This window comes from Salmo trutta, chromosome 6 (genome assembly GCF_901001165.1).
Source record: "Salmo trutta chromosome 6, fSalTru1.1, whole genome shotgun sequence".
Lineage (NCBI taxonomy): Eukaryota > Metazoa > Chordata > Actinopteri > Salmoniformes > Salmonidae > Salmo > Salmo trutta.
The window spans coordinates 50,313,228-50,332,885 of NC_042962.1; the positions used below are offsets into that span (position 1 = coordinate 50,313,228).

General features: G+C 43.5%; 2 protein-coding genes across 3 annotated transcripts; both read right to left on the reverse strand.

Moving 5' to 3' along the window:
* Positions 1-551: 551 nt before the first annotated feature.
* LOC115196147 (transcription factor Sp3) lies at positions 552-8,350 on the reverse strand. Of its 2 annotated transcripts, none has more exons than XM_029756765.1 (9): positions 8,166-8,350; positions 7,803-7,900; positions 6,105-6,338; positions 4,328-4,894; positions 3,905-4,099; positions 3,610-3,811; positions 3,244-3,433; positions 2,825-3,021; positions 552-2,719 (listed from the first exon to the last, which is right to left on the reverse strand). In XM_029756765.1, exons 2-9 carry the CDS (start codon positions 7,869-7,871, stop codon positions 2,463-2,465), a joined length of 1,911 nt encoding a protein of 636 aa, XP_029612625.1. In that variant the 5' UTR covers positions 7,872-7,900; positions 8,166-8,350; the 3' UTR covers positions 552-2,462. The 2 variants fall into 2 exon arrangements, with proteins under 2 accessions (XP_029612625.1, XP_029612626.1); XM_029756766.1 differs by having other exon boundaries at positions 3,905-4,066; positions 8,166-8,346.
* Positions 8,351-9,002: 652 nt separating this feature from the next.
* Positions 9,003-19,098, reverse strand: LOC115196148 (obg-like ATPase 1). Its single transcript, XM_029756767.1, has 11 exons — positions 18,988-19,098; positions 18,128-18,225; positions 13,924-14,067; positions 13,648-13,775; positions 13,213-13,388; positions 12,881-12,961; positions 12,673-12,770; positions 12,216-12,356; positions 12,029-12,125; positions 11,816-11,938; positions 9,003-10,201 (listed from the first exon to the last, which is right to left on the reverse strand). Exons 2-11 carry the CDS (start codon positions 18,223-18,225, stop codon positions 10,094-10,096), a joined length of 1,194 nt encoding a protein of 397 aa, XP_029612627.1. The 5' UTR covers positions 18,988-19,098; the 3' UTR covers positions 9,003-10,093.
* Positions 19,099-19,658: the final 560 nt, after the last annotated feature.

The following is a 19,658-nucleotide window of genomic DNA, read 5'->3' on the forward strand; positions in this document are numbered from 1 at the left end:
TTGCCTACTTAAAACAAATGGCGTTGTTTAGAACAAAGGCAAATTGAGTTATTGCACACGCGCACTTCAGAGTAGTCGTTCTCTAACGGAAATATGCAAATATATGCGACAACATTTAGCATACTAGCTCGTTCTTGGCTCTGCCCCCTTCTTGCTTGTTCTGCCCACTGATTTGCTACCATTGGAAACGACAGGCTCTGGTCTATCTTGAGTTAGTTATAAAAAATGTTGTTTAGTCGTAAACATGGCTAGGATTCTTACTATTGCAATGAAGTGAGTCAGATGTTTCAGTTTTCTAAATTTACCGTCTTTGCCTCTTATTTCAATTTCCTATCAAGAACATAATGCAACCAACAGCTAAAGACACCAGAACATAATAATTACAACAAACCGTTCTTCTTCGTGGATGTCAATTGACGTAATCCTGCCACGCATATGGCTCTTTGCTGCCACCTACTGTTTTCAGAAGTACTGCAACCAAAGATTGCTGTAACCAGAGGAATGATCTTTGCTGTTATCATACAATAACTAGTATGACACACACAGGCACGCACGTTGGAAGGATTCAGACTTTAATTATGATCCATTTGAAAAAAGGTTTTACAAAAAGTAACATTCAAATTTGACACTTAAAAAAAAAAGCTTTTGATACAACAAAATGATTTATCTAAAGAAAATGGCTTCTATAAACAATGTGAATAGAAGATAATATACAGGTAAGTGGACGCTAAGACATGCACATACTGACAGGAAAGATTACAATAACATTTAGAAATAATAATGGCATGATTGTTTCCTTTACAATGAGTAGCAACTAGCAAGAGAGCAGTGGGAACATTACAGAATTAGAATGAGTAGAACTGAATATTGCAATTCAGATTCAACCCTTCACCCAGATGTGTGCATTGGATTGGTAGAAAAATGTCTGGAGGAAGATTCCACCATAATCCACTCCCAATAAATTCCATTTAAATCCATGAGGGTGAGTGAACGAGTACACACTTTGGGAGAAAGGTAGAAAATTGGACTCCACTAAATGTCTTGCAGTGGGTGCGTGCTCCGGCGGCCATATTTGATGTACCATTTGAAATGTTCAATGCACTGGTCAGTGAACCTCAACTGTTCCAGAAATGCAAAAATGGCAATTCAAAATGTTGCCACCATTTTGGGTGGGTAATTGAGAAATCAAGTTGATTTTCAGACCTGTGTCCTTTAACTCATTTTAATTCCATGAGTAAAAAACAATCTGAGATGCTTCCTTCTGACAAGTCCCAGACTAAGCTAGTCATAGAAAAAGAATATAAAATGTGACTATACAACACAAAAGTGAGAAAAAAATAACTTAAAAAAAAACGAGTTAACTGAAGACACATTTGACTTGAGCAAGCACTGCAAGTGTGCTCGTGTTGGCTAGACTGATGACTCAAACATTCTGTTGTGGGTCAAAGTTTCCTTCAGGCACAGATCTAGGATCAGCTTACCCTCTCCAAATCCTAACCTCAAACATTAAGGGGGGGGAATGCTAAACTGACCCTAGATCAGCATGTAAGGCCAACTTTTATCATCAAATCAATCCAACCACTAATAACACTTCACCTGAAACTACAGGGCATGTCACAAGCTTTAATAGCATGAGGTCACATCACTTTCATGGGGTACAGGGCTGGGGGAAAAAATCTACATGGAGAAGAAAAAAACAGTGTCCACACACAGACATAACTTTATCGGTTAGCAAAGTTTCAATCAATCCAAACATGAATTGATCAGAACATTGTTAACAAATAAAAGGTGTGTTGGAGAATCAGTGTGCAAGCCCAACTCTACCACTACATTACAAAGGTCTGACATTATGCAGATATTGGTTGTTATAAACTCTGTCATAGTGTTTTATAATAAAAAAAAGAAGAAAGTGTTAGATCATGGCTATGACAACGTTCACAAGGTCTTAAAAGGGTGTTATTCTTGTCGCTTCAGGTGAAGAGTTAATTAAGCCACATGTAGTCTCTCAATACACAGACACCCACACTCTAGAGAAAGCGATTGATGATTCAATATAGTCAATTAATCAATCAATCGCTCTAGAGAGAGGGCTACTACACCTTTCCTATTCCTTGCATCCTAACACAATTACATGATCTGCAAAAGCTTAAAAAACACATGCATCTCCAGCATTTTATACAACAGTATGATACAAAATAAGGCATTTCGTAGTGAGTATTCATGTTTGCGAGTGTGTGTGCGTCATTGTTTGTGTGTACATAGTGACAACATTGAATGTCATTGGTTTGCCTGCCTATAAAAAGACTGCAAATAAAAAACAAAGTCATGATAACTCTTACTTAAAATATATATATATATTTGTCATATATATTTACGTATATATATATTCATATATAAAAAAAAAAGGGGGGGAGAAAAGCCCATACGGTCCCTGTTTATTGGCCAGTCTATAAGCCACGCCCTCATTCCATGACCTCACCGGGCGCCACGGTGACCAGCTGCAGTGGGATCTCCTGATTGCCTAGGAGGTCATGGGCACCAGCAGCTGATTGAAGGATGAGGGTGGTTCCGTCTGCGGTGATGATGGTGTCGCTGGAGGGTGGAGACAATGAGGAGGAAGCCACACCTTTTTTGTTCTGGTGAGTCTTTATATGTTTGGCCAGATGGTCGCTACGCATGAACCTCTTTGAACACTGTGCGCACACAAATTTCTTCTCTCCTGGAAAGAAAGGGAGAAAAAGAGGTAGAGAGTGATGAAAGAATAAGTGTGGTGAGGGTTAAGGTTGTGTTATGTAGTGAAGATGGCGTTAGTGTGTATTCCTACCCGTGTGTGTCCGTCTGTGTCTCTGTAGCTCGTCACTCCTGGTAAACCGCTTGCCACAGAACATCCAGTTGCAGACGAAGGGCCGTTCTCCGCTGTGCCATCTGAGGTGAGCCCTGAGGTGAGAAGTCTTACCGTACACCTTCCCACAGCCCACGATGTGACAGATATGCTGCTTCTTCTTACCAAGACTCGACCCTCTGGGAGGAAGGGGTGACAAGAGAGAGGGTTGGGGTCACACACAAAGTCAACTTCTTGCAGTCATTTGAATTTCAATTGTCGTGGTAGAAACTGACCCTACTGAGTATAGAATGCGGTTCGACCACATTAACCCACAGCTAAAAGCTAGGATCCACCCTTTTTTATATACATTTGTGTTAATATATTGTGTGTGTGTGTGTGTGTGTGTCTTTCCAACCCACCTCCCTCCAGCCTCTTTACAGTTGGGACAGGTGCAGGCGACTCTCCTCAACCTCTTGCCGTCCCCGGTGGACATGTCCATGTCTTCGTCATCCATCTGGACACGCAGGTTGCTGAGGTCACTGGGGTTGAGGGTGGAGTCACCACTCAGCTGCCACTCTTCAGAGTCTGGCTCCTCCTTTATCTGGATGTCTGTGTGGAGAGATAGTTGTGTGTGTGTGTGTGTGAGAGAGAGAGACAAAGTAAGAAAGAAATAGAAAGATGGAGAGTTTGTTTGTGTGTGTGTGTGTGTGTGTGTGTGTGTGTGTGTGTGTGTGTGTGTGTGTGTGTGTGTGTGTGTGTGTGTGTATACATATGCATGTTCCTACCGGCAGGACTGCCAGCCTCCTCTCCCTGTGTGTATTGAATCCCTGGCTGTCCTATAGAGTTGACTGTAACAGTCTGGAGGTTAGGCAGGGTGATGGATCCTCCCTGACCCATAGAGAGGCCCTGGACTGGGGCTAGAGTCAGTTGCTGGCCCCCCTGGGCCTGAGGGAGCTGGAGGCCCTGCAGAGACTGGACCCCTTGGACCTGAGAGAGAGCGTTAGAAAGAGTTACACACATGTATGATCCCACACACCTACGTACGGTAGTCAAACAGATAAACACACTCACACAACCTACCTGGAAGGTCTGCCACTGTATCTGTCCTGAAGCAGTGACTGTCTGGGCCTGGATGAGGAAGGTTCCTGGGTTGACTAGCTGGACACTCTGGAGCGTCTGCCCAGACTGGGATAGATCCTGTCCCTGGGCCCCCTGGTTGTCTCCCGACAGCTGTAGGATGGGCTGGGAGAGGGACGAGGCATTAGAGGTGGACACCTGGATGAAAGACTTAATTCAGTCATGGTATTTTTCTTCAGCCATGCTCTTAGAACAGTGTCCCGAGGAGGACCTACAGCAACGTACATAGTAATATGATCTGCTGAAGACAAGTTAAACAAAACTAGTAACTTTTTTCCTGGATCATGGCTCACTGTAATATGACTGTTATATGTGGTATGGGGGGCTGGGAATAAAGCCTAGGGAATTCTATGTCATATGACTGACCTGTATTTGCTGCAGGTGGTTGTGGGAGTTGTAGTTCTCTGAGGATGGGTCTGAAACCCCGGCAGACACCGCAGTAGCTTGGGTCAGAACCCCCGTCCCGTCGATGGTCTCGGGCAGCTGGGATGATGAGGTTGTTGGCACATAGAGGTCTGGGTTACCGTTAGCTTCACTAACTAGGGTCGCTAGCTGTTTGGCTGCACCTTCCTGCCCCTCCAGCGCTTGGGAGCCCATGATCAGCTGACCGTCGGTTGTTGTTGCTATGGGAACCGTCTGAGCGCCAGCAAGCCCTAGTGATTCGAGGTCTATGCTGTTGATAGGGAGGAAAGTTATGTTACCCCCCGACAGCCCCATGGGAACCGCGCCGCTATAGGTTGTGCCCCCGGCCAATGACACGCCTTGAATCTGCTGCATATGCCCAGCCTGCGTTAGGAGGTCAGAGGTTGTCGTCGTGGCGATGCTGATTCCGATATTGCCGTGGCTACCGTCCTGGATGAGCTGGATTTGGCCCGAGCCATCGTCCAATCCCTGCGCAGAGAAGCCTGCCAGAGTTCCATCTGAGTTGTGGATCTGAGGGATGACATGGAAGAGAGAGTTCAGCATTTGTGTGTAGAGAAAAGTGTGTGTAAGGGCTAACATGATAATCGACCTGGTACTGGACATTCCGCTAACAGAGGTGCGTGTGTGCAAGTGCGTGTGTGTATACACACACTATATGGCCAAAGGTATGTGGATACCTGCTCGTCAAACATCTCATTCCAAAATCATGGGCATTAATATGGAGTGGGTTCCCCCTTGCTGCTACAACAGCCTCCACTCTTCTGGAAAGGCTTTCTACTAGATGTTGTAACTTTGCTGCAGTTTCAGCCATAAGAGCATTAGTGAGTTCGGGCACTGATGTTAGGCGATTAGGCCTGGCTTGCAGTCGCCGTTCCAATTCATCCCAAAGGTTTTCGTGGGCGGTTGAGGTCAGAGCTCTGTGCAGGCCAGTCAAGGTCTTCCACACCAATCTCGACAAACCATTTCTGTATGGACCTCGCTTTGTGCACGGGGGCTTTGTCATGCTGAAACAGGAAAGGGCCTTCCCCAAACTAACCACAAAGCTGGAAGCACAGAATCGTCTAGAATGTCATCATATGCTGCAGCGTTGATTTCCCTTCACTGGAACTAAGGGGCCTAGTCCAAACCATGAAAAACAGCCCCAGACCATTATTCCTCCTCCAAACTTTACAGTTGGCACTATGTATTCGGCAGGTAGCGCTCTCCTGGCATCAGTCAAACCCCGATTCGTCCGTCGGACTGCCAGATGGTGAAGCGTGATTCATCACTCCAGAGAACCCGTTTCCATTGTTCCAAGGTCCAACGGCGGCGAGCTTTACACCACTCCAGCAGACGCTTGGCATTGCGCATGGTGATCTTAGGCATGTGTGCGGCTGCTTTGCTTCCAAAGGTCGTTTGGAACTCGTTAGTGAGTGTTGCAACCGAGGACAGACGATTTTTACAGTTGACTGGGGCAACTCTAGCAGGGCAGAAATTTGACGAACTGACTTGTTGGAAAGATAGGATGCTATGACGGTGCCACGTTGAAAGTCACTGAGCTCATCAGTTCGGGCCATTCTACTGCCAATGTTTGTCTATGGAGATTACATGGCTGTGTGCTCGATTTTATACACCTGTCAGCAACAGGTGTGGCTGAAATAGCCAAATTCACTGATTTGAAGGTATGTCCACATACTTTTGGCCATGTAGTGTATATGCATGTGTGTGTACAGTACACTACCTGGTATTGTATGCTGGACACTCCGTTGGCTGAGCCGTCGTTGCCAGATGCTGTGACGTAGATGGGCTGACTGTCCATGTTCCCGATAGGGAGAACATACTGACCATTAGAGGTCATCATGCCAGAGTTAGGAATGTGGACGACTCCCTGCTGCGCATCCTTCCCGGTAGAGACCGGGGTTAACAACTCCCAACGGTCTGAACCTGTTAGCTGGATGGCGGTCATGTCTGTGGTCTGATAGAGAGAAGACACACATTCAGAAATTATTACTCAGAGTCACTGTTGTGGAATGCAAAAAGTTGATCTAGTTACAGACGGCATTGGTCATAAGTCTTACGCTGTTGCATTGTAGTTCACAAAGAACATGAAGCAAAAATGTTGATTTGGAAATGACATTTCTGTACTATCTGAGAGGAGAGCTAGAGGTACCGAGACAGATATCAGGGTGTAGGCTCCATGCTGTGAATAGGGCAAAATGACATGCAGTATGGTTTGATATCACAATACAGTGTCAGCAGACAAGACAATTATTCTGGATCTTGTTAAAATAGATATCCAATCCTATATTATAGGTATCTGCAACACTGGACTAGTAATAATACAGTAGTATCAAGACATTTCACTTAATAAGGGAAAAATGAGAAATCAACCATGAACCTAAATATTTCTGAATCCGCTGTACAGTCTATTGCTTAGCTAAGTGGTTTGATAAGAAAGGATCCAAACTTCCTCAAGCATGTAACGCACCTACCCAATTCAGCGCCTATTGACGAGTACAGTATATTCTGACAGGAGAGTTTTGTTAATAAGAGCTCCGACGATAGTCTAAACATTAACACGCATCGCTAGCGGTACGTTTTTTCATATCAGGAATACTTTTTTATTTATTTTTTTAAAACAAAAGGTTAAATTACTACACACCTTTTATAGGATTTGTGTTCTCACACGGCCATATCTCCATGTTACATCGCTTGTTTACAAAGACAGAAGAGACATTGGCGGCCACGAACACGTGTGTATGCATGACTGGAGATGAAGTGTAGTTCATCAACTGGAGGCACACAGCTTGTCGATCTGTGCAAAACTGCTACAGTTACTATATTTTTTATTTGAAAGACAATTTCCCGCTGATATTAAAGATAAGGCGGATATTAGCATATTTTTTGAAAACCACTTTGAAAGCAATGATTGGCGTTTCTAAATGTTAAAACACAGCTTCGGAATTGTAATTCACATGGAGCCAAACAGTCTACATAGGGATACGTTTTCGAGAGCTAGTCACCACAACTAGACAAAAAACATCTAAGAGTCCCTTCTACCATCCAACGAATAGAGCGGCTAGACAAAATACGTAATCGCTACAACATGGGCGTGGGGGAGATATTTTGTAGTCCGGTGCACAGATTCCCACGTTCTCTGTTCGGTTTCCCCACTCACCCCTCCTTTCCCCACTGTACCCCTTTAGCCCCAGGTAGACGAGCTAAATATCGGCGACCTGACGGGCTGTGTCCTACCCACTATGGGCGGGTTCTAGAGGGGTAAAGTGGGTGGCCGTTATAGCGGGGAACACAGCGGCGGAAGTATACTAGCTTTACACCCCCTGCAACATTTAAAACGTGTGAACTTCTAGCTAGCTAATAACATCACACAGTAGTAGCTCGGAGGAGTCGAAATACGAGATAGAAAATGTTGGGGTACCTGGTTTTCCGAGGCTCCGCCGTGCTGTAGGAATTCGCTTTGACTGCCTTCCACGTCCGCGGTAGCCATTTCCTCTTGTTTCAAACGTTGCTCTGGCGCTAGCATGGAGAGATAGGAAAATTGAGCAAAACAATACATTTCTCACAGCTTGCCGCTCCTAAAATGCTGCAAAGAGACAACAAACTTCAGTCGATGAAGAATAAACGGCAAACCCTAACTTTGCGACAATGTTTCAAGGCGGATTTCGACACAGATTGAATGTTTACTTTTGTTAACTAGCTAACTACCTAGCATAGGTCTCCTGCAAAAGATTAAAAGCCGTAGCTAGCCTGCTTTGCTATCGGTTGTAACGTACAAACTCACCGGTTGGTTGTATGCTTCGATGGGTTAAATGTTATGTACCAGTCATGTCGTGAATGGTAATAATCGAAAGATTATCTGATCAACTAAACTCCGAACATGATTATCTTTTATCAAAGGCGGGCTTGTGTTGATCGGTGAATTCGGGTCGATTTTTTTCTATTTTGATTGACAGTGAGGGAAACACAAAAAGGGGGGCGCTAACATGAACGTAACAGGAAGTCCCGCCGTTCTTCTCAAAATTGATTGGTTAGCGCTGGGGTTTGGTGAGACTTCTATGGCCAAGCGATATGTCCGTGAATTTCATGGGATATCGGTTTCCTGTTTGTTTTTAAAGAACCTCAAATATCTGGAATCTATGGTTGAAATTAGAGCAGGAAGTGTTGGGAAAATGGCCAAAATGTAATTGCAACACCGTTTAAGTTACAATATTTTTCGTATTAATGTATCCGCATATTCACCTTGGTACACTACTAGGTTAGCTGGCTAACATTGCAACTAAGTTCCGTTATCTTTAAGTGCAGTGATCGTGAACATCTTGGCTACATTCTGTGAGGCTGCCAGTCAGATGTTGCTCATTGCCTCTGCCTTTTGTAAGGAACTGCTTCAGTTTTGCTGAAAATGTTCCAAGAGTATGTGCTGGGAAATAGTCATTGCAACAAGGAATATTTTTTTGCATGAACCAAGACGCAGACTCGTATGCACAGAACCTGTCACTGTGCATGTCATCTATTTTGCAGTATCAACATGTTCCCCCAGCCTGTTACAAGCATCCCCATCCACTTCAAAATACAACACGCACCTGAACACCCATCAATTAAGACACATTTGAACACAAACTGAATCTGTTGTCTTGTTTTATTGTTGACCCATATTGTGGTTGCAGTACATGCGTTTCCATGAAAATGCTTGTGTCAGGCCCGGGCCCAGTTGCACAAAACATCTTATAATTTCCCCTTACCTAAGGGAATTGGAGTGTTGCATAGTCCCTCAAACGTTTTCCTTAGGTAAGGGCATACTTAAAAGGGGTTTTATGGTAGCTTGAAGGCATGTACTGTATGGCAGAAAGAGTGTCTGGTTACCATGGAGACAACCTGATTCACTGACAAAGTCTGAGATAGCTTTTTTGGGAGGGAGATCACAAACTAGAACTTCTACATTCAAGACAGGATAAACAAATTGATTCAGAAGATAAAACATTTATTTTAGTAACTTGTTTCTATTCATTTCTAGCACGTCAAGCTAACTTACAGAGTAGGTAGCTAGTTAGCCAGCTAGCTTTGTAGCCATGGATTGTGCACCTTCCATTGTTTAGCTTAGTAGCTAGCTAGCTTGTTGATGTTTTCCTTTCGGAACCAGAACAAATGAAAGCAAAATTCACCTCCACAAATATGAACATGGCCAGGGGTGTCAGAAGACTGATTTATATCTTCCTCTTATTCACAATGTTGCAGCAATGTCTTGTGAAGTGGGCAAAGATATATATTTCATATAATAGTGTATGGGTAGGTGTGATAATCAGGGTCCCAAGCAACAAAAAAAAAGGCACCAGGGCAGATTTTGTATGGTGGGGCAAATACGGAAGTCACGTCAGTGGTTTCTGGTCAGGCACGGTCAGCGATGCCTACTTTACTTAAAATAATAATAATGGTCCCTCCTTGTTCCAATCAGTCCTGACTAGGGCCAGGAGTTTTTCCTGACCAAATAAACTGACCAGGAAACACTTCAGGACCTGGTACTGACCTCAATGGTTGCAGTGTGCACATGATTTTCATCCTACCATACATAGAATTAGGATGATTGATTAATTCTATCCTCACATTCATAATATCAGGGAGAGGGGAGAAAATCAGCAGACACTGCTGCCCTCGAGGACAAAGTGAGACAGGACACAAGAACCCTGTGTTATTGTACTGGTCGCGTTGGTCCCATCACTTCTTCGCTGCCTTGGGTGCATTGGGTGTGTTGAATTTGAAAAATATAATGTCTCCATCCTCCACGATGTAGTTCCTGCCCAGCTGCCTGTACTTCCCAGCAGCCTATGGGACAAATCAAACCAGAAAAACTTTGACTATACAAAGTCATTTAGCAAGTTTCAAGTTAATGTCACGTGCACAAGTGCAGTGAAATGCCTTTCTTGCAAACTCTAAACCCAACAATGCAGTGATCAATATCAATGTAGTACTAAAAAATAACAAGGTAGAACAAACACACAAATAAAAATAAGAAGAACACAAGAAAGTAAGAAGCTATATACAGGATCAGTTCCAATACCATATTTACAATGTGCAGGGATACTGGAGCGATAGAGGTAGATATGTATATGGGTAAGGTGACTAGGCATCAGGATGTATGATAGAGTAGCAGCAGCATAAATTAAGATTGTATGTGAGTGTGTGTGTGGGTAGTCAGTATAAATGTTGTGTGTGTTTGAGTGTCAGTGTGCGTGAGTGTGTATAGAAAAAAATACAAGGGTCAACTCAGTCTGTGTAGCCATTTTGTTAGCTATTTAGCAGTCTTATGGCTTGGGGATAGAAGCTGTTCAGGAGCCTGTAGGTGTCAGACTTGATGCACCGGTACCACTTGCCATGCGGAAGCAGAGAGAACAGTCTATGGCTTGGGTGGTTAGAGTCAAACGATTTACCGGGCCTTCCTTTCACACCGTCTGATATAGAGGGCCTGGATGGCAGGGAGCTCAGCCCCAGTGATGTACTGGGCTGTCCGCACCCCCCCTCTGTAGAGCCATAGGATCGAGGGTGGTGTTGTTGCCATACCTACCAGTGATACAGCCAGTTAAGATGCTCTCAATGGTGCAGCTGTAGATCTTTGAGGATTTGAGGGCCCATGCCAAACTTTTCCAACCTCCTGGGGGGGCTTCTTCATGACTGCGCGTGTGTGTGGACCATTAAGTCCTTAGTAATTTGGAACTTGAAGCTCGACCCGCTACACTGCAGCCCTGTCGATGTGGATGGGGGCGTGCTTGCGCTCGAGTCAGAATACCATGTTGTTGTTGATATAGAGGCACACCCCTCACCCTCTCAATTTCCATGAATCTACTGTCCTATCTACTCGGTGAATGGAGAATTCATTGAGTTGGATAGCCATGTCCAAAAGCAATGTTTTAGAAAAGTAGACAATATTGCAGTTACAAGAGACTCGTTGGTAGCAAATCCACAATCAAAATCTCATTCATTTTATTATCAAGTGACTGGCAAAGAGAATGGAGGGAAATGGTGGCCGGTTTTCCCTTCGCCTTAATCTCACCAGGATTCCCCCTCTGTAAAGCCAACATTTCCCCTTGGGTACCCGGAAAATTGGGGTGGAATTACAGAAAGAGCCCACGGCAGATGAGTCAAAGTTGACGCTGGAATTAGGATAAGTAACTGCTGATATGATGTTATTGTTGGTTATAAGAAATGATAATGGATACACTTTGTGAAAATAAAGGAAAAATAAACGCCAATAGTCACAAAGTAGCAAAGTTGGGTCAGAGCTCGCAAAACAGAGATCATCCAGTACAGAGCCATCTTTATCAGATGGTCTTATCCAGATAAGATCAGACAAAATACTTTTGACAAGTACTTATGGCATGCCATCTACACCTATGACACAGTAAATCTTTCTCTCAGCCTCACACAAGTACACACACACACCTTGACAGCATTCTCAGTGCCCTCTTCTTTGAAGTCCTGGAACTTCATGACCTCTGCCATGATGAATCCTTTCTCAAAGTCAGTGTGGATCTTCCCTGCCGCCTGGGGCGCCTTGCTGCCTTTCTGTAGTACAGAGGAGTAATACATAACACTTTGATAGTCACACCCACACCTCATTATGGGAGAGAGGTAACCAAACGGTGTGTCTCTTACCCTGACAGTCCACGCTCTAACCTCGTCTGGTCCTGCTGTGAAGAAATATTCCAACTGCAGAGCTGCATAACCCGTCTTAATGATCTTAGTTAGTACACTGCAATACACACACGCACAGTTATTAAGTTAACTGTTTGCAATATCATAAAATGTGTTCATTGTGTGTTTGATCTGTCCGTGTGTGTACCTCTGAGTCTTCGCCTCCTCACAGTATTTGTCCTTCTCCTCGTCGGTCATGTCCTGTAGTTTGGCCTCAAGACCTCCACTCACTGGTATGACCATAGCTCCTGGGTCATGGGCATCGACCCACTCCTTAATCTTAATCAGCCTGGGAGAGAATGTATATTTAAGAGAAAACAATCCTATGTATATACATAGAGAAAAAAATCCTCTATATTAGAAAAACAAAGTTGATTTTTGATTGAAGTTGCTCTTTAATAAACCAAACATTATCAAGGTTTTTGGAGCATACAAAACTGTCAGTGTTTATTTTGCACAAAATAAACCCCTACTGCAAGCAAAGTTCAGACCCTCAACAAGTAGCATTTCAGCTCCTCAGATAATGGTTGCCAGGCATCACAACCCAAATAACGTAAGATTCAGAAAGACAGGAAATAAGGAATTAAGAAAGAGAACCCACTGACCACTTGTTCTTTTTCCTGATGTAGTCCTTCTCTGAGAGGTTGACCAGGTAGATCATGGGCTTGGACGTGAGGAACAGGTATTTGTTCAGCACATCGATCTGCATACACACACAACACACTGGGTTATATGTGTGTGCTGGTATACAGGCCCCTGCAACTAATGGTACTCTGCTCCCTCTCTTTTGTGAGCACACACACATAGTCATACCTCCTTCTCGTTCCAGTCATTGTAGAAGCGGACATGTTTCTTCTCCTCCGAAATCCAGTTCTTTACCTTCAACATGATGTCCTGAGTAAGGGATGAGGGAAGAAGGGAACGAGAGAAGGGAATGAAAGGAGAGAACATGAGTAAACAAATGCTGAGTTCTGATTTTATCCGTGGCCCCTTCTCCCTAGGCACGCCTGTGGGTCTCAAACAATCTATGAGAGGACATGGAAAAGTGTTTCAAGCGCTTGAATCAAGCACACACACACAGCTTCGGACCTCAGTCTCAGACCCAATAGGGCACTCATCAACCACCCCACACACACACTACTCACGTATTCAGGTTTGAGTTTCTTGTCTCCTCCTCTGACGGCGGTCTTCTCCAACTTATCTATGATTGGTCCAAGAGACTCCTCATCCTTCAGTCGTAGCTCCTCATGGATTATCTCAATGTCCCTCACTGGGTCCACATTACCCTCCACATGGATGATGTCCTCATCCTCAAACGCACCTACACACACAGAAACACACAATTATGTCCAGGTTACGCAATGGTGCTAGATGTCACAAAGCTGCTAAAATAGGAATTGAGTATATTGTTCATGCACATCTGAACTGTGCTTTCATCAAGTAGGTGTGAGTGCCCCATTGATTAGAATGGAAACTCCACATGCTTGCGGTTTTAATGCGGATTTGGCATTACAAATGTACACCAGGATTACAGTGAGCGTTTAAGTGTATGTGTTTCTGCAAGTGTGTGTTAAACTCACGTGTCATGTGGAAGATGCCGTCGCAGGCACTAATGTGAGAAAGGAAGGCGTTGCCCAGTCCTTGTCCAGCGTGAGCTCCTTTCACCAGCCCAGCTATGTCCACCACATTCAGAAATGCTGGGACTTTACTGTCCAATGAGAAAGAGAAGTTACACACACACAAACTTCATGTACAGAGCGTTTACTCATACACACATTGCCAAGGCTTGTGGAAGGTGCAGAAGTAGTTGTAACGTTCTACATGAATGTGCACTTTGCTCACAAACACAACCCTACCTGAGGGGCTTGTGGAAGGTACAGAGGTAGTCATAGCGTTCGTCAGGGATGGGTACTCTGCTCTCGTTGGGGTCGATAGTGCAGAAGGGAAAATTCTCTGCTGCGGCCTGGCTCTTGGTCAGCACATTGAAGAATGTTGACTTCCTGTAGACAAAAATGACAAGAAAGTTTGTCACTATTCTACAGCCCAAGACATCTGCATGGTAAGGTCTTCTGAACAACCGAAGCAGATACTGTTGTCTGATTCGCACTGTACTGACATGCAGCCAGCACAGTACAGGTTGGGTTGGCCCTAGGGTTGCAAAGGGTCAGAAACTTTCCATTGGAAGTTAAGCCCGGGAATTTTGCTTAAATTCATCAAAAAAAGTTAGCTTATAACAGTGAACCTTTTTTGTGGGATAAACTATCCCAAATTCAATGGATTTCCAACCCTCTGCATGCACAGTGCATTCTTCCATCACATGTACAGCTGATTCTCAAGATCTTGCACACTTATGAGATGCTATTGAGCCCACACTACTACACTGTCAGAGCCAAGGACTACATGCTTTTTGGTAAGTTTTGATTACAATACTGGGTGGGCTGAATATAATTTTATATGACATACATGATTTTTTGTTAACTAGTAAATAGTAGCCTACAGCAAAGTGTGTTTAAATCATTTCTTACAATTTATGCTAGTTATTTTTTGCTACCATGTGGGTTTTAGCTTGTTTGAGCCTGCTAACTGAGGAGTGTTAATTCACCGGTTTCCATACATGTTTAACTTTAAAACATTTATCTTAAAAAGGAGTTGCTTAATCTAACTGCTTAACTATTTATCTGTACATGGAACTGTATGTTTTTTTTAACAATTTATTTTATAATCTTTACAGGAAAATGCCACGGACACTATCTGATGTGTGGAGACATTTCACTGCAGCTAACGTAGAAGGAAAAGCTGTGTACATTTGCAAACACTGTGCTAAATCATATGTTAAGAAGAATGCAACAAAGATGCCAAGTGCATAAAGTTCCCTCAGCGCTCACAACAAGCAACCTCTGACAAAAGTCCCTCTACTTCTATTCGAGGTGAAAATGATGAATCAGACACCTTATTAATAGCAACAGCTCATGGTCCTCCGAATCAGAAGTGTTTTTGACTCAATGGAGGTAAGCAGTCAGAGAAATGCTGATGAACGTCTTGCTCGAGCTGTGTATGCAACTGGTACACATCTGAGAGATTTCTGAATGTTCTTCGCCCAGCATACACCCCTCCAACCAGACATGCTTTATCTACTCATTTGCTAGATGCAGAGTTCAACAGAGTTCAAGTGAAGGTCAAGCAAATCATAGAGAAAGCAGACTGTATTGCAATCATCTCTGATGGGTGGTCGAATGTTCGTGGGAAAGGAATAATTAACATAATTTCCATCCCTCAACCAGTATTCTACAAGAGTACAGACACAAGGGACAACAGACACACCGGTCTCTACATTGCAGATGAGATGAAGGCAGTCATCAATGACCTTGGACCACAGAAGGTATTTGCACTGGTGACAGACTATGCTACGAACATGAAGGCTGCTTGGTCTAAAGTGGAGGAGTCCTACCCTCACATCACACCCTTTGGCTGTGCTGCTCATGCATTGAATCTGCTCCTCAAGAACATCATGGCACTGAAAACAATGGATACACTCTACAAGAGAGCCAAGGAAATGGTTAGGTATGTGAAGGGTCATCAAGTTATAGCAGCAATCTACCTCACCAAGCAAAGTGAGAAGAATAAGAGCACCACATTGAAGCTGCCCAGCAACACCCGTTGAGGTGGTGTCGTCATCATGTTTGACAGTCTCCTAGAGGGGAAGGAGTCTCTCCAAGAAATGTCAATATCACAGTCTGCCGATATGGACAGCCCCATCAAGAGGATCTTCCTGGATGATGTATTTTGGGAGAGAGTGGTAAGCAGTCTGAAACCTATAGCAGTAGCCATTGCACAGATTGAGGGAGACAATGCCATCCTGTCTGATGTTCAGACTCTGCATGCTGAAATACATCAAAAAGTGTGAAGACTTCTGCCAAGTATGCTGGCAAGAGCATCCTGTCTGGTGCAGAGATAAACGAGGCCTATGGTGTCATCACTACCGTGCCTTGCCACCTTGGTCTGGATGAGAGCAAGGTTCTTGGCAGTCTGGCGAAGTACACTTCCAAGCAAGGGCTTTGGGATGAAAATGTAATATGGCAGTCGTACCAACATATCTCATCACCCACCTGGTGGAAGGGACTTTGTAGAGGCTCTTTCCCCTGTTGTCATCATCATCCTCAATCCCACCAACATCAGCCACCTCAGAGTGCAACTGGTCCTTGTTTGGGAACACACACACCAAAGCACGCAACAGGCTGACCGATACAAGGGTTGAAAAATTGGTGGCCATCCAGGCAAATTTGAGGCTTTTTGAGCCTGACAACAAACCATCCTCAACAAGGTTGGAAAGTGACAGTGAAGATGAGGCCTCAGAGTCTAATGTTCAAGAGGTGGACATTGAGGAGGTCCAGGGAAGCCTGGGAGGAAGACAACCAAAGCTTTAGTTTCTAGACTATCACTTTACAGATGTATGTTGAAAATGTTTTTGGGAGATGCGACGAACCATTGGGGATCATTCAATATTCCCTTCCTTTTGTTGTTTAGCGAAATCGTCCCATGTGAAGAGTCACCTCATTTAATTAAAGTTCAATTCGTAACTAAATTGTTTTTTTGTTTTTATTTCTATTGGAAGGATTTAATCATTTGCAATTAAGTATTTTTTTTTATTTTACCTTTATTTAACCATGTAGGCCGGTTGAGAACAAGTTCTCATTTACAACTGCGACCTGGCCAAGATAAAGCAAAGCAGTGCGACAAAAACCACAAAAAAACAAACATACAGTCAATAACACAATAGAAAAATATATGTACAGTGTGTGCAAATGTAGACGATTATGGCCTATTTATTGCCCCAGAGGCGACATAATTACAATTTAGCATTAACAATGGAGTGATAGATGTGCAGATGATGATGTGCAAGTAGACCCCCTTCAGCCCCCAGCTGTGCCCTGGACACCATATGATAGATGTGGTCAGATGTGGAAGTTGGTCAGGATGATATCTATGAGGGTGCCCATGGTTACGGATTTAGGGTTGTACCTGGTAGGTTCCTTGATAATTTGTGTGAGATTGAGGGCATCTAACTTAGATTGTAGGATGGCCAGGGTGTTAAGCATATCCCAGTTTAGGTCACCTAACAGTATGAACTCTGAAGATAGATGTGGGGCAATCAATTCACATTTGGTGTCCAGGGCACAGCTGGGGGCTGAGGGGGGTCTATAACAAGCGACAACGGTGAGAAACTTATTTCTGGAAAGGTGGATTTTTAAAAGTAGAAGCTCGAATTGTTTGGGCACAGACCTGGATAGTATGACAGAACTCTGCCGGCTAACTCCGCCCCCTTTGGCAGGTCTATCTTGTCGGAAAATGTTGTAGTTGGGGATGGAAATGTCAGAATTTTTGGTAGCCTTCCTAAACCAGGATTCAGACACGGCTAGGACATCATGGTTGGCGGAGTGTGCTAAAGCAGTGAATAAAACAAACTTATGGAGGTGGCTTCTGATGTTAACATGCATGAAACCAAGGCTTTTACGGTTACACAAGTCAACAAATGAGAGTGCCTGGGGAATGGGATTGGTGCTGGGAGCTGCAGGGACTGAATTAACCTCTACATCAAAAGGGGAACAGAGGAGGAGTAGGATAAGGGTACGGCTAAAGGCTATAAGAACTGGTCGTCTAGTGTGTTCGGAACAGAGAGTAAAAGGAGCAGATTTCTGGGCGTGGAAGAATAGATTCAAGGCATAATGTACAGACAAAGGTATGGTAGGATGTGAGTACAGTGGAGGTAAACCTAGGCATTGAGTGACGATATCTACTTATGAGAAGGTAAAATATTTATGTTTCTGTCTCCATATGATATGGTAAATATATCCAATGCAAAAAACATCTACATTTAAATGGTATTAATATTAATTTGCATATATTTCCATTAATTCCCATATGTTCCCACGTAGTTTCCTCCTCTGAATATTCCCCAAAATATGCAACCCTAGTTGGCCCTATAGTGTCAATCATGCTAATGATTCTGCAAACCCTAGTTTACAACCATGGGCAACTACTAAATTGTTGTCATGTCCATACCCAACATTCGGCAATCCCACAATCCCAATCTTCAAAGAAGTCCCGAAACGTCCAATCAGTGGTGGTTGTTTTGGTCCTTCTCCCTTCTTTGGAGGCATCTGCAACAGCAACAAAACATTTAGCAACAGAAATTAAACAAGTCACAGCTCTTGAACCAAACAACAAAATTATGGGGCATGCTTAATATTAACATTATATTTTTACATGGCAGACAATTTTACCAGGCTTAGCTCTTACACGCCATGGGTCAATTTCGGAAACCGTGTGCATACTGTTCTCTTTTACTCTGACATCGACCTGTCACTAGTTGTTGTACTTATTACAATGGCTTAGTACATTAGCAAGGCTGGGTTCGCATAACATTCAAGGCTGGGTTGGCAATGCCACACATTGCCTTGAATTAGACCCCAACCTGTGTAGTTGCGTCTGGAATACTGCTGGCAAATAATACAGACAGCAATCTATACCCTGCGATGACATGTCACATCGCTACCTAGCTAATAGTCATTTATCTTGGATAACTTCCCGGTTTCATATCGCTGGCTCAACACCTAGCTACTCAAGTTGACACAAACGTCAACCTAATTTGAAAAGACAGACGTGCCAGTTGGCGCAGCTCTGCATAGATAGCTGACAGCTAACTAGCAAACAGGCTAAAACACATGTGGAGAAGCTAGCTTGCTAGTACGGAATGGTCCTAAGTCCCATTCATTCTGCTTGTCAGCATGCTAACTTACCTAGCCAACTAGCTAGCTATGTCAAGTAACGTTGCTGTTTATTAAAATACAACGAACCATTTTCGCAAGGTCGAATATATAACCAAACAAGCATGTATTTAAGGAGCTATATGTTTATATTACCTTGATTTCGGTCTCTTTTTGGGCGGCTATCTACGAAAATAGATTTGTTCGGAATTTGTTCGCACTGCTCCACAGCTAGCGAAACTAGAAAGGGGTCATCACTAGTTAAAACAGCCACAAAGTTAAAAACCCATTAATTTAACTTAATTAAAATGTGATTTTCAAACTAACCTCAGCAGTGTGGTTAACCTTATGCATAAACTTAAATTAAAACCCAAAATATTTTTTTTTGTTTTGACAATTTTTTTACGATATGGTCAATTTTGACTTTGTGGCTGTGCTATATAGTGGAAACCCTAGAAAATAGACAGCATATCGGAAGTGTTTTGCGTCTCCGCATTCTCAATGGACGAAACCCTATAACACGTCAAGCGAAAAACGGAGAGAAACGTTTGCAGTATGACGTAATTGATTCAACATCGATCAGCCCGCGCGGTGGCGGTAATGCAATATAATATTGGATGCCAACAGCCGTTAAACCCCAACGAAGAAGATCAGCCCGAGCGGTTTCCTTCATTGACACCTAAACGAGGCCAGATATACCTAACCTGTTACACTTGCTTTGGCATCGTAAACATGTTTCCCATGCCAATAAAGCCCGTTGAATTGAGTTGATCCCTTTGAGGAGATGGGGAAATGGTAGTGAATGACGCTAGCTCAGAAACCCAACA

Excerpts from the sequence above, each read along its gene's own strand:
- LOC115196147 (XM_029756765.1), bottom strand. The coding sequence starts at position 7,871 with ATGGCTACCGCGGACGTGGAAGGCAGTCAAAGCGAATTCCTACAGCAC. Across the intron at positions 6,339-7,802 it reads GCGGAGCCTCGGAAAACCAG|ACCACAGACATGACCGCCAT; the intron begins GTACCCCAACAT and ends TCTCTCTATCAG. Across the intron at positions 4,100-4,327 it reads ACCACCTGCAGCAAATACAG|GTGTCCACCTCTAATGCCTC; the intron begins GTCAGTCATATG and ends TCTTTCATCCAG.
- LOC115196148 (XM_029756767.1), bottom strand. The coding sequence starts at position 18,225 with ATGCCTCCAAAGAAGGGAGAAGGACCAAAACAACCACCACTGATTGGA. Across the intron at positions 11,939-12,028 it reads TTAGAGCGTGGACTGTCAGG|AAAGGCAGCAAGGCGCCCCA; the intron begins GTAAGAGACACA and ends TCTGTACTACAG. Across the intron at positions 10,202-11,815 it reads GCACTGAGAATGCTGTCAAG|GCTGCTGGGAAGTACAGGCA; the intron begins GTGTGTGTGTGT and ends TTTGTCCCATAG.